Source organism: Manis pentadactyla, chromosome 2, assembly GCF_030020395.1.
Source record: "Manis pentadactyla isolate mManPen7 chromosome 2, mManPen7.hap1, whole genome shotgun sequence".
In the NCBI taxonomy this organism is placed as follows: domain Eukaryota; kingdom Metazoa; phylum Chordata; class Mammalia; order Pholidota; family Manidae; genus Manis; species Manis pentadactyla.
In genome coordinates, this window is record NC_080020.1 from 195,754,890 (window position 1) to 195,767,340 (window position 12,451).

The window sequence follows — 12,451 nt, forward strand, 5'->3', positions numbered from 1 at the left end:
AGTTCCAGGATTGTCTCCTATAGGCAACATTTAAAACTAAGTTAAGCATATATATTAAATAAATTAATTTGTGCCCACTTCCAAAAGGCTAGTGCAATCTTCAGAACTTGGAAATGCGAGAAGCCAGCAAGGGGTGGAAGCCGGCATCTGGAAACCCCCCCACTGAAAACAAGGCCCATCCTTAGATTAGCCAATTACCTCTGGATAACCCTCTCAGAGGGGCTTCCCACCTACAGAGATCTCTCCCTAGGGCTCACTAACCCACCTGCCTGCTTTCTGAGCAACACTATTTTTGGTTGTTAATTACAGCAAGAAAGAGGATCAGGGACTACAATCCTCAAGTTCTAGTTTTATGTCAAGTGGTCTGGAGGAAGATGTGGATGCCGAGACTGGAAACTAGTCTCCACAATTCACTGAGTGACTCTTAGTCATGTTCCACATTACAGGTTGTGCCTTTTTTTGGAGAAAGTTAATCATGTTACTCTTTTAAGAAGAAATGGTCACCGGCAGGGACACTTCTACAGTGCAATTAACGTGAAATATTCCAGACATGCATTGCAGTTCTATTTGTGGTCTTCCTTTGGTTAGGGTGTAAGAGACCCAAGAGAGGAGGACAAGGGAGTGGCTTATCTTGCCCCAGAAATCACTGCTGGCACTATTTGCCTGGAAGTGACCAAAAAAAAAAAAATCATCCCTTGGTGGGTCATGTGACCCTGGCATATCTTGTCTCATAAGGGCGCTGTTTGGAGCCTCTGAAATCTGTGGAGATTTTTCTCTGCACAGGCAGGAAGAAAGCAGGTGGATGGATAAGTAAATAAATATGGCCTTGCTCCTGACCTCCTTGCTGGCATTCCTAAGCTTGGGCTCAGGATGTCGTCATCAGATCTGTCACTGCTCTAACAGGGTTTTTCTCTGCCAAGAGAACAAGGTGACAGAGATTCCCTCCGACCTCCCCAGGAATGCCGTTGAACTGTGAGTATCAGAGGCAGTGGGAACAACTGCATGGCCGGCATTTGTTCATTGCATGCTATTGTTATTTTCACATTAAGCTGATAACTGTCGGATTGAAATATTTCTGCCCAGACTGAAGGCTTGATAAAACAAACTCCCCCACCCCAACACCCTCCCAGGATCTTAGCGGAATTTGTCTGTCTTTGCCTGGGAAAGGCAGTGTGGAAACCTGAATCCAAAGGCAAAAGGGAGACTTTGTAGTCTTTTCGACACATTTGCTCTTGAGTCACAAACTACAGAAAAATAAACCTAAGAAAAACTAGAACCTTAGAAGACCTGTAAGTGGAGGCAGAAAATGGCTTTGATTTCAATGGAATACACGATGTATGTCTCCTGCAGATGCTAAATTCAAAATTTTAAGAGTCATTGTTGTTTTGGAGGCACCAACAAATAATTCCTGAACTGGGGAAGAAAGGGGTTGGAGGAGAGGGGAAGGGCTGTAAAGAAAGGGAGAACAAAAAGAGAAAAGGAAGCAAAGGTGGGGGCGGGGGGAGAAATACAGGATAATCTTTCATAGAGTTGGGAAATGTGCTTCCCAACTTTAGATTTTTACTGAACTCTTTTCATAGAAGTAGGCAGACTCTCAGGTTTGAACAAAATCTTAGATATCATTTCACTCTATCTCTTTAATTTGCAATGAGGAATCTGATGTCTGGTGAATGAAGAGGATCACCCAAACTCTCACAATGAGTCAAGGCAGAGCCAAAACTAGAAATCAGGCCTTCTGGCTCACAGTCTACTGTTGTTTCCCCCCAAACCCCGCGTCTGACTGCATTAGAGCATGAGGAAGGCAGGACTGTGTAACGGTCCAGATCCTACTTGCCCTGAGCACTGGCAAGTTGTAGCTCGCAGACTGCAGATATCCTCAGTGCTTTCATTGTGAGCATTTTAAATAGAAGCCACTATTCTGCAGGGCTGCTTCAATCTCGGTGTCCTAAAGCTGTGGGTCTTATTTTATCACAGAATGTGGTCATCTTTTCAGTTTACCAGTTGCCATATCTACGCTCAGACGTGTTGGTGTCATGTTTCACACGTTCACTCAAACGGTCACCGACACGGTTGGTTTTGCTTGTGACTTTTGCCCTGACATTGCAAGTCCTCAGTTCCCACCCAGAAGCCGCTGCAGCAGCAGGGAAAATAACAGTATAGCTCTGTGTTTTGGCTATCCTGCCTCAGATGAGACTGTAGCCACTGAGTGTGGGGAAAACGTGCCTAAACACAGGCAGTCTAGTGTATGAGGTTATTATAAACACAGGAGAGGGCCAATATACCTGAGCTCCTGTAAGAAGTCTCTTCCTCCTAAGTGACATAGAGCAATCACTTAACCTTTGAGCCTCAGGTTCCTCACTTCTAAAGTGGTTTTAATGCAGCTGGCTTAGTTGGGCTGCTGTAAACACTACAAGATACAGCACCCCACCCCAGCACTGCCCAACACACACACTAATTTCTACCTCTCTGATCCTACTCTGCTTCTTCCAATGTTTCCCTGTGGACCAAGCAGTGCTAATCAGTTGCTAAAGAAGAGAGCTCCTAACAAGGTTTAATTTTGGGCTGACACTCAACTATCCAAAACTCCCTTCTATACTAGGCTACCTGCTTTCTGACATCTTTTTACAAGAGAGGTTTTTTTCATTCTGCATAGAAAATAGAAAGTAAGAAAAAGAGGGAGGGAGGAACAGAGAGAAGAGAAGAAAATACATCCCGAAATCTCAAACCTCAGGGAACATGTGTGTATGAGTTAATGTGGGATGAGTAGGAGTATGAATTTTTTTTAATTAAGGTATCATTGATATACAATGAGGTTGTATGTGAGCAACCTCATAGGTTTCACATGTAAAACATTGTGGTTTCAAAATTCAGCCATATTATCAAGTCCCCACCCAACCCCATTGCAGTCACTGTCTATCAGCATAGCTTAAGATGCTATAAATTATTACTTGGCTTCTCCATGCTCTACTGCCTTCCCTGTGACCTACCTATATTGAGATTGCTAATAATAATACCCCTTAATCCCATTCTCCCTCCCTCCCCACCCATCCTCCCCAACCCCTTCCCTATGGCAACTACTAGTCCCTTCTTGGAGTCTGTGGGTCTGCTGTTGTTTTGCTCCTTCAGTTTTGCTTTGTTGTTATACTCCACAAATGAGTGAAGTTATTTGGTATGTGTCTTTCTCCACCTGGCTTATTTCACTGAGTATAATATCCTTTAGCGCCATACATGTTTTTGCAAATGGTAGGACTTGTTTTCTTTTTATGGCTGAATAATATTCCATTGTGTATATATACCACCTCTTCTTTATCCATTCATCTACTGTTGGACACAAAGGTGGCTTCCATATCTTGGCTATTGTAAATAGTGCTGCAAAACATAGGGGTGCATATGTCTTATTGAATCTGGGATCTTGTTCTCTTCAGGTAAATTCCTAGGAGTGGAATTACAGGTCAAATGGTATTTCTGTTTTGTTTTTTGAGGAACTTCTATATTGCTTTCCACAATGGTTGAACAATTTACATTCCCACCAACATCCCCTTTCTCTACATCCTCGCCAGCATTTGTTGTTCCTTGTCTTTTGGATGTTGGCCATCCTAACTGGTTGAGGTGATATCTCATTGTGGTTTTCATTTGCACTTCCCTGAGGATTAGTGATGTGGAACATCTTTTCATGTGCCTGTTGGGCATTCAAATTTCTTCTTTGGAGAAGTGCCTGTTCAGATCCTCTGCCCATTTTTAAATTGGATTATTTGTTTTTTGGGTGTTGAGGTATATGAGTTATTTATATATTTTGGATGTTAACCCCTTATTGGATAAGTTGTTTAAGAATATATTCTCCCTTATTGTAGGATGCCTTTTTGTTCTGCTGATGGTATCCTTTGCTGTACAGAAGCTTTTTAGCATGATATAGTCCCATGTGTTCATTTTTGCTTTTGTTTCCCTTGCTCAAGGAAATGCATTTAGGAAAAAGTTGCTCATGTTTATATTCAAGAGTTTTTGTCTATGTCATCTTCTAAGAGTTTTATGGTTTCATGACTTAACATTCAGGTCTTTGATCCATTTTGAGTTTACTTTTGTGTATGGAGTTAGACAATAATCCAGTTTCATTCTCTTGCATGTAGCTGTCCAGTTTTGCCAACACCAGTTGTTTGAAGAGGCTGTTATTTCCCCCATTGTATGTCCATGGCTCCTTTATAATATATTAATTGACCATATATGCTTGGGTTTATATCTGGGCTCTCTAGTCTGTTCTATTGGTCTATGGTTCTGTTCTTGTGCCAGTACCAAATTGTCTCGATTACTGTGGCTTTGTAGTAGAGCTTGAAGTTAGGGAGCATAATCCCCCCAGCTTTGTTCTTCTTTTGCAGGATTGCTTTGGCTATTCAGGGTCTTTTGTGGTTCCATATGAATTTTAGAACTATTTGTGCTAGTTCATTGAAGAACGATGTTGGCATTTTGATAGGGACTGCATTGAATCTGTAGATTGCTTTAGACAGGATGGCCACTTTGACAGTATTAATTCTTCTTATCCATGAGCACAGGATGTATTTCCATTTATTGGTATTTTCTTTTATTTCTCTCATGAGTGTCTTGTAGTTTTCAGGATATAGATCTTTTACCTCCTTGGTTAGGTTTATTCCTAGGTATTTTATTCTTTTTGATGCAAATGGTGTTATTGTCCTGATTTCTCTTTCTGCTAGTTCATTGTTAGTATGTAGGAATGCAACAAATTTCTGTGTATTAATTTTGTATCATGCAACTTTGCTAAATTCAGTTATTAGTTCTAGTAGTTTTGGGGTGGATTCTTTGGGCTTTTTATGTACAATATCATGTCATCTCCAAACAATGACAGTTTAACTTCTTCCTTACCAATGTGCCCAATAGTATTTTGCAGCTGAGGAAAAAGATTGTAGGAGAGAGTGTGTTGGACAGAACACCAGAAACAATTTTCACACTTGACAAAGGCTAGTCTGGGGTCAACCCCTTACCTAGGCTCCAGAGCTGCATAAAACTAAAAAGAGCAAAGAAAGTACTTGTGTATTATTAACATTTTCCCTTACCTAAGGAATTGGTGTAGTTATTGGAGAACTTTGAAGACTAAAGTAGTTCTCTTAGATCTCTAATCTTGAGAGGATTCGTTTCTCTCCACACTCACTAGTAAGGCATGAGTTCGACCATTCTAGAGTTCAGCTTTGCAATCTTCTTGGCAAGGTGTGTTGAGAAAAAGAAGATAAATGTTGCTTTGGCTGTGAGATCAAAATAGAGAAATTATTAGAGGATATTTTTGAGATCAGTTTGTTAATCACTGAAAAGCAGATAAAATGCCACGTGAACTAGAATTCAGGTGTTGTGATGTTGTGTTAGAATGAAAGAGTAATTATTTATATTTATTTTTATTCCTTAAAAGGATTTGATCAGGATAATCTGGAACACTGGCTTATTCAACTAAGTATCTCTAATTCACCTTGCAATCTTCCCGGTTTCTGTATTGACTTTAATGATGATCCCATCAGCTGCAGGTGAATGGAATAGCTGGGCTTCCTCAACTGCAATTGCATAACCATCAATATGTCAAAGCCTCATAATTAGTCAGGTTCACCTGGGTGTACTTTTAGTCCTATCATTCCATCCACTTTGCAGCAGTTTCATTTTATATATCTACTAGCTATCACCAATGATTTCTAATTCCCAACCACCTGTGCATGCTGATATTAACACCAAAAAAAACCCCACAAAAGCACCATGAACAGGCAGGTAGATTCCACTTACTCAGGAACCCCTACTGTTTTCTTGATGTTTTACACATACAACTACATTACAACTTCACAGTAGAATGGCAAATTTAGTGTTGCTCTATTTTTCAAATGAGGCTAACCAAAGAAAATTTCAGTAATGGTCACAGTCATTATTGTTGTATTACAATGAAAGGGCAATTATTTATATTTATTTTTATTCCTTAAAACAATCGGATCCTGCAGCTCCTGGATGGTAGAGCTGGGATTCAAATCTGAATCTGTTTATATCGCCTCTTCATGCCGTGTATAATGACAGTCTCTGACTCCTCTCATTTCTTCCTCTTTAAAAAGAAGTGCCCTTTAGAATTTTGACCAGAGGTTAGCAAATTTCTATAAAGAGAATGATAATAAATACTTTAGGCTTTATGGGCCATACAGTCTCTGTTGCAACTACTCAATTCTGCCACAGTTGTAGTAAAGTTGCCACAGATAAAACATAAATGAATGAGCATGGCTGTGTTCCAACTAAACTTTATTTATGGACACTGAAATTTGAATTTCACATAATTTTCACATGTCACAAAATACCATTATTTCTCTTTTGATTTTTTTTAATCATGTGAGAAGGTAAAAAAAAACACTCAGCTCACAACCTGTAATAAAACAGGGCACAGGCCAGATTTGACCCACAGGCTGTAGAGTGCCTACCTCTGATTTATTCTATAGCACAGAGAGACTAAATCTTACTGCCTTCAGTAGGATTTAGGTAGCCAGAGACATGGCACCATGGAGAGAGTACTAAACTAGGTGAGCCGGGCCAGGAATGGAAGGAATTCTGAGGTGATATTCACAAGTGGGCCTTTAACTGGTTCTGACAAGTCAGAGGTGGGTGAGTGTAGCCCCCAGAACCCAGGAGACCTGAGTTCAAACTCAGGCTATGACATGGTTTTTTGCTCTAATATGTGGGCTCGTGGCTGTATAATGGAAACTGCGGCGTGTGCCTTTCTCACAGAATTGTTAGAAGGACTAAGTGTAGCACAGCGCACAATGCCTCACAGGTGGTGGTGCTGATGGCTGTTCTTGCTGTTGTCATCCATAGAACATGAGGAAAAACACACCAGAGAGGGCACTTGTGATGACCAGATGAATCCACAGGCAAGGGAACACTTTGAAAAACTTGACAAGATCTGTAATCTGAGGTAGTTTACACTCTCTTCTCCACCCAGCGGCTGGAGCACTTACTCTCTGAGTAAGAAAATGTGTTCCTTTAGGCTTTCAATATTTGCCAAAAATTCAGATTTCATCCTGACCATACTTAAAGGAATTTTGATTTCTAGCTTACCCTAGAAATTCAGCTTTGCTTGGAAGCAGTCAGTGAATCAAGAAAGTATCCTTTTTCTTTCTTTTTTTCTTCCTAGAGTTAGAATTTCTAAGGAGAATGTGAACACCCATTCAAAATCTGGAATTTTAACTCTCAGTGACAGTATGGATATAGCTTTTTCTTCAGCAGGGTCAGATGACCACAATACTAGGAGGAGAAAAGGGTCCACTGATGGCTGTTCTTTTTCTTTTGGGGGGATCTTTCTAGTCTTTAATTTTTATTTTTATTTTTGGTATCATTAATCTACAATTACATGAGCAACATTATGGTTACTAGACTCCCCCCATCAAGTCCCCACCACATACCCCATTACAGTCACTGTCCATCAGCATAGTAAGATGCTATAGAATCACTACTTGTCTTGTCTGTGTTGTAGAGCCCTCTCCATGCACCCCCCTACATTATGTCTGCTAATCGTAATGCTGATGGCCATTCTTGGTATAGGAGATCCATATTATGATTTCTTTGTAGGCTGCCTGTGTTGACCCCTCTCCTTACAGCAAGCTCCCATATCTCACTTCAATCGCACCATAACTATAGATTATCATTTAGTTAAGGACTAGTTTAGCCTCTCCCTAGCTCTGAGGCAGGTATCATTACTGTTTGCCAAAGGAAAGCCTTTCACTATGCCAGTAAAGTTGTGTGATCTCCAAGAGGGAATAGAGGTTTTGGAGTTTAGTCGTGGAATTTTTTTCTCTAAAACCATCTTCAGGGATTAATATTCTGCAGAACACACTCTAGGAAAGGCTGGTCCAGAGGCTGTCTATCCAACCCTACTCACCAGAACAAACCCCTTATAGAAACCTCAACCAGAGCACAGACCTCCTGACCACCACCTCGGTGCTTGGCAATAGCTAGGGATGGACCCTTGGCTGGGTTTTCACTGCTTTGTGCCAGAGAAGTAGCCATTTAAGAATGCGTTGTGTTCTCATGAAGGAGATGTTTCTGAAGTACAGGCTATAGTTATGTGGAAACTATGTGTTACTTGTTCTGAGGTAAGGCAACATAAAACAATGGATTGCAAAACTACAAAACCAGTCCTAACTTCATTTGCTGAGTATTAATGGTTTAATTCTCCTGAGCATGCAGATTTCACTTTCCTGATTGCCCATATCTCATCAGTTTTACCAAGCTCCCTTCATACTGCTACTATAAGTAATTTTCTCTTTTTTCATTGCCACCATCTTTGTGTGGGCCTTGAACATCTAAGCCTTGATTATATTATTATATCCTAATTTATCTCCTCCCTACCAGTCTCTCTCTTCTCCAAACCAGCCTGCATACCATCATCCCATTTTTCTCCATAAGACACCACTGCCACCTTGTTATGATTCCCCAGTTCAAAATCATTCAGCGGCTCGCCTTTCTGACTTTACCTCTCACTGTTCTGGCGGGAGCCAGCTACACTGCAAAGCTGATAAACACTTGCTCCCAAGCTCAGTTTGTGCATATCTGCTTCCCTGTGTCTTTATGTTATGTCTCTTGTTTATACCATCCTCAGTTTTCCTTTGCCTCTTTAAATGGAACCTACTTATCATAATCTTGCTGAAAGGTCACTTCTTTCATGAAGTCTTCCCTGACCACTCCATCTTTATTTAATTAATCTAAATCCCAGAACACATCATACTTCATTTTACTTTGTACTTGATTTTTCAAGTGTCTTATTTCCTCAACTTCAGTGAAAATTTCTTTTGTACTCATTGCACCTGGTTCAAATCAATGTATGTTCGGTCCCTCAATTACATGTAGAACAAATGGTATAATAAATCAAGGGGAATTACATCTGTTTATTTGCTCTGCTCCTCAGTATTGAAGAAAAGGTTCTTATAAAAGATGATTATTGCTCTCCCTGCAGTGAAATAATATAGGATTTGATAGTTTCCTTGTTTTCCTTGCTTTTTTATGTGTTTGTTTTAAGTAAATGCCTGAATGTCACTGTAGAATCCATTAATTTATTGAGAGAAGTATAAAGACAGGAAACAAGGTCACCCAAGTTGAGAGCTGAACATTCTATACCCTGGCACACCACTCGATTTTCTTGACATAAGTAATAATACCTGCCTCTCTATACCTAATAAGAGTATTGAAAAGATGAATGAAATTGCCTAAATAAAATCACTTTCAACCAGGCAGATATGTTCAAAGAAATATGATTTTTGCCAATTAAGGTCATATTCCAAACCCTGAATGTTTGGTTTCTTGTGTTCCTCAGATATACTTTAATTATTGTACTTTTGTCTGAATATCAAAACCAAACACCCCACTATGCAGATTGCCCTGGGTGCCCATATCCAGAGATTCCTACTGTCTTGCTTAGATTTTTTTTTGAAAGAAACAAACAGCACAGTCTTCATGCTAATGTACACATAATCCTTATTCTTGAAACAAAATCCTGCACCTACTTTAGTGAGAAATGGTATATCTCCAACATTTGGAATTTAATTGGACTAGAGGTAAGAGAGGTTCATACTTCCTGCAGAGGAATCCGAAAAATGACTAAATGCAGTACCTTGAAAGTGAAAAAGTAGAAATTATTTTGCAGGGAAAGAATCCTTTAAAGCAGAAGATGAACTCTACCTTGAGAATTGGCTAAAAGCTGTAATTTACAGTCATTATCAGCGATTGAAGAGTAGGGGTTTGACAGAGCAGGGCTGCACTTGCGTGGGGATGATAAAATCCCCTGTTTACCTAGAGGTGAGAGCTGTCCTTCCTCACCCAAGTCCTCCACTAAAGAAGCCTAAGGTTCAGGAGCAGGACATCTTGGCAGCAAATGGGAAATTCATTTAACTTTTGCTTATCCTTCTCCAAAGCCACTAATTGGGTTGGTTATCTAGTCACTGTGGTTGATTGGACTATACTTTTTTTTTAACTGTTAGATTTAGACTCTCCAATTCAGCTTTATTTAGACTAGATTCTAGCTTATATATCCCACAAGGTCAGCTAGAAAAAAAAGTAATTATTTTTAATTGCTTAGAATCTGATTATAATGAGATTTGGATGTTTGTTCTTAATCTGACCTCTCTCTGAAGTATCTCAGAGCATGTCTTGTGTCTCTGACCTGAACATGCTATTGCCCTTTTCTTTCAAATAGAAGAAGCCAAATGATCTGAAAATCTTCAAGGGATGTGTAAAAACACAGAGCCATCCCAGAATCCTGTGTCAGAAATGGTGGAAAATGAACAGAATGAACCAATTTTTATATCTCCTTAATGCCAAGCTCGATGAAAACCTTTAATAGGGACCCCAAAAATTTCAGCTATGTTTCAATGAAACAGAAAGATCAATTAATTGAGAATATCAGAGAGAAAATTAACAGTAGACAGGGGAAAAGTTTAAGTAAAATGATGCTGAAGTTTCTTTCAAGTCTAAAATGCTTTGATTTTACAAACATCTTCAAACACCAAAATCCCCCAAACTAACAGGCTCTGTCTAGACCCCAGAGTCAGCAGGTGTAGAATTCCTAAACTTGAGTGCTCTCAGCAGTGGGAACTGGGGAGGCAGGCAAGCAGGGTTCTCTTAGGCTCAAGGCACAGTTCTTATATTACAAAATGCAGTGTGGAAAACCTCCACATAGGCAGCTCTCCTCCTCATTATTTTTGGTTTGGTGAGGGGTTTTAAACAAAGAATTTGTGAGGGATCCCAGCACCAACCATGACTGTCACAAAATAAATGAAGGCGGATGGGAGATCAGGAAATTTTTCAAAAATCCTTTCAGAATAAGAAAGGCATGAAAAAGAAAGACCCCCCTGTCTGGAAGGGTCATAGCCTGGAACACTAGATCTTTGCGAGTAGCCCCAATTTAAAATATTCTTCCCCTTCTAAGAAAGTCTTACTAAATTTTGATTCAGAAGATAGGATCGCATCAGAAGACAGGGTGGCAGCTACTTAAGCTTTCCTCATCATCCGACGGCAGCAGCTTTGAACTGGTTTGGGTGGCTTCAGTCCTTTCTCCACCCAGTTCCCTGCCCGGCTTTAGTCCCGTGTGGCTCCAATGCCCGGATTCAGAACAAAAGTCCCAAGTCTTAAGTATGACATCAGTGTCTTCTGTATTTGGGCCTTAAATTAACTCTCCTGTCCTCTCCCTCATCTCCCATCCTCTTAATTCTTGCTCTGTGCACTATATTTGATTCCCCAGCTCCCAGATACATCTTATATTTCCCTACCCAAATACTATTATGTCCTTCAACCTGAAATATATTTGCCTAGGCTAATATTATTCAGTTTTTGAGACCAAAGTAAAGACGTTCAGTTTTCATGAAGTTTTCTTTCAACAGCAAATATTTATCAATTGTATTTGTGCAAGTCACTATATGCTTAGAAGAAAAGGAGAGGCAGAGTGCCTGCTCTCATGGAATTATTTTAAAAGAAAAGTCCATCAAAGAAATAATGACAATACTGCTTTTCCTCACTTTTACTCATAGCAATCAAAATCCCCTATTGGAACCAAGAAAAGTCATTATCAAAACCACTTATTTGACAATTAATTGCAAGTTGCTTTGGGTGATCTGAAATCATAGATCATGAAAGGTTGAAAAAATGGATGTCTGGTGAAAACCAAACAGAGATGCTCACCTGATCAATGCCAGAGAAGATGGGCACCTGCCTGTTATGTCAAGATTTGACCTTTTGACCCAGTTGATTTCAGGGGCTGTGTAGGACCACTTCCAGAACACCCTATTCTCTAAAAGGTCAGCAAATTCTTGCTTTGTCTTATGAGGAGAATACAGACCTCAAATAAAAAGAATGATAAGTGAACAACAGTGAATTTATGATAGGATTTAACTGACAGATGTCCAAATATTTAAGTTTGGGGTTTTCAAATTATGCAAATACAAGGGATTGGATCCTTAGAGTTGGGATAGAAGAGAGTTGCGCAGAAGGTGGAAAACAGCACCAAAGAGGGAAGCTTAGGCTGTACTGTTTTCTTTGCCAGTTTCATAGTTTTTCTCAAAGCTGCTTGTGTTCCTGACTATATGATGTGGATATTGGGGAGAGAATAGGTAAAGGAGTGTGTGTGTCAATGTACTGTGTATGCCAGCGGCTTCCCAGAGCAACGGAATGTCATCTGGCAATAACAGGTAGCCTTAACAAAGCCCAGATGACACACCGTGAAATTTTCTACTTTGGCATAACAGGGACACTAATAAGGAATTATTGAATGCTCTTGAACTTCAAGAAATTGGCCTTCTTTAGAAATTTCAAACTATTTTGTATGACTATGGTAGGTTTAGAATAAAATAACATATTGAATGAAAAAGAATGACCACTCCATTATCAGAGCACAGTCTTATCAAGTTTTCAACAGTCAGCCCAAACCCTTGTCACTGCTATT

At 39.8% G+C, this 12,451-nt stretch overlaps 1 protein-coding gene across 1 annotated transcript in view; it reads left to right on the forward strand.

Moving 5' to 3' along the window:
- Positions 1-750: 750 nt before the first annotated feature.
- The window catches only part of FSHR (follicle stimulating hormone receptor), a 176,490-nt gene continuing 164,789 nt past the window's right edge, over positions 751-12,451 (forward strand). Inside the window, exon 1 of the mRNA XM_036926066.2 lies at positions 751-972. Within this exon, the coding sequence (XP_036781961.2) occupies positions 821-972 (152 nt within the window). The 5' untranslated portion in view covers positions 751-820. The remainder of the gene's footprint in view (positions 973-12,451) is intronic.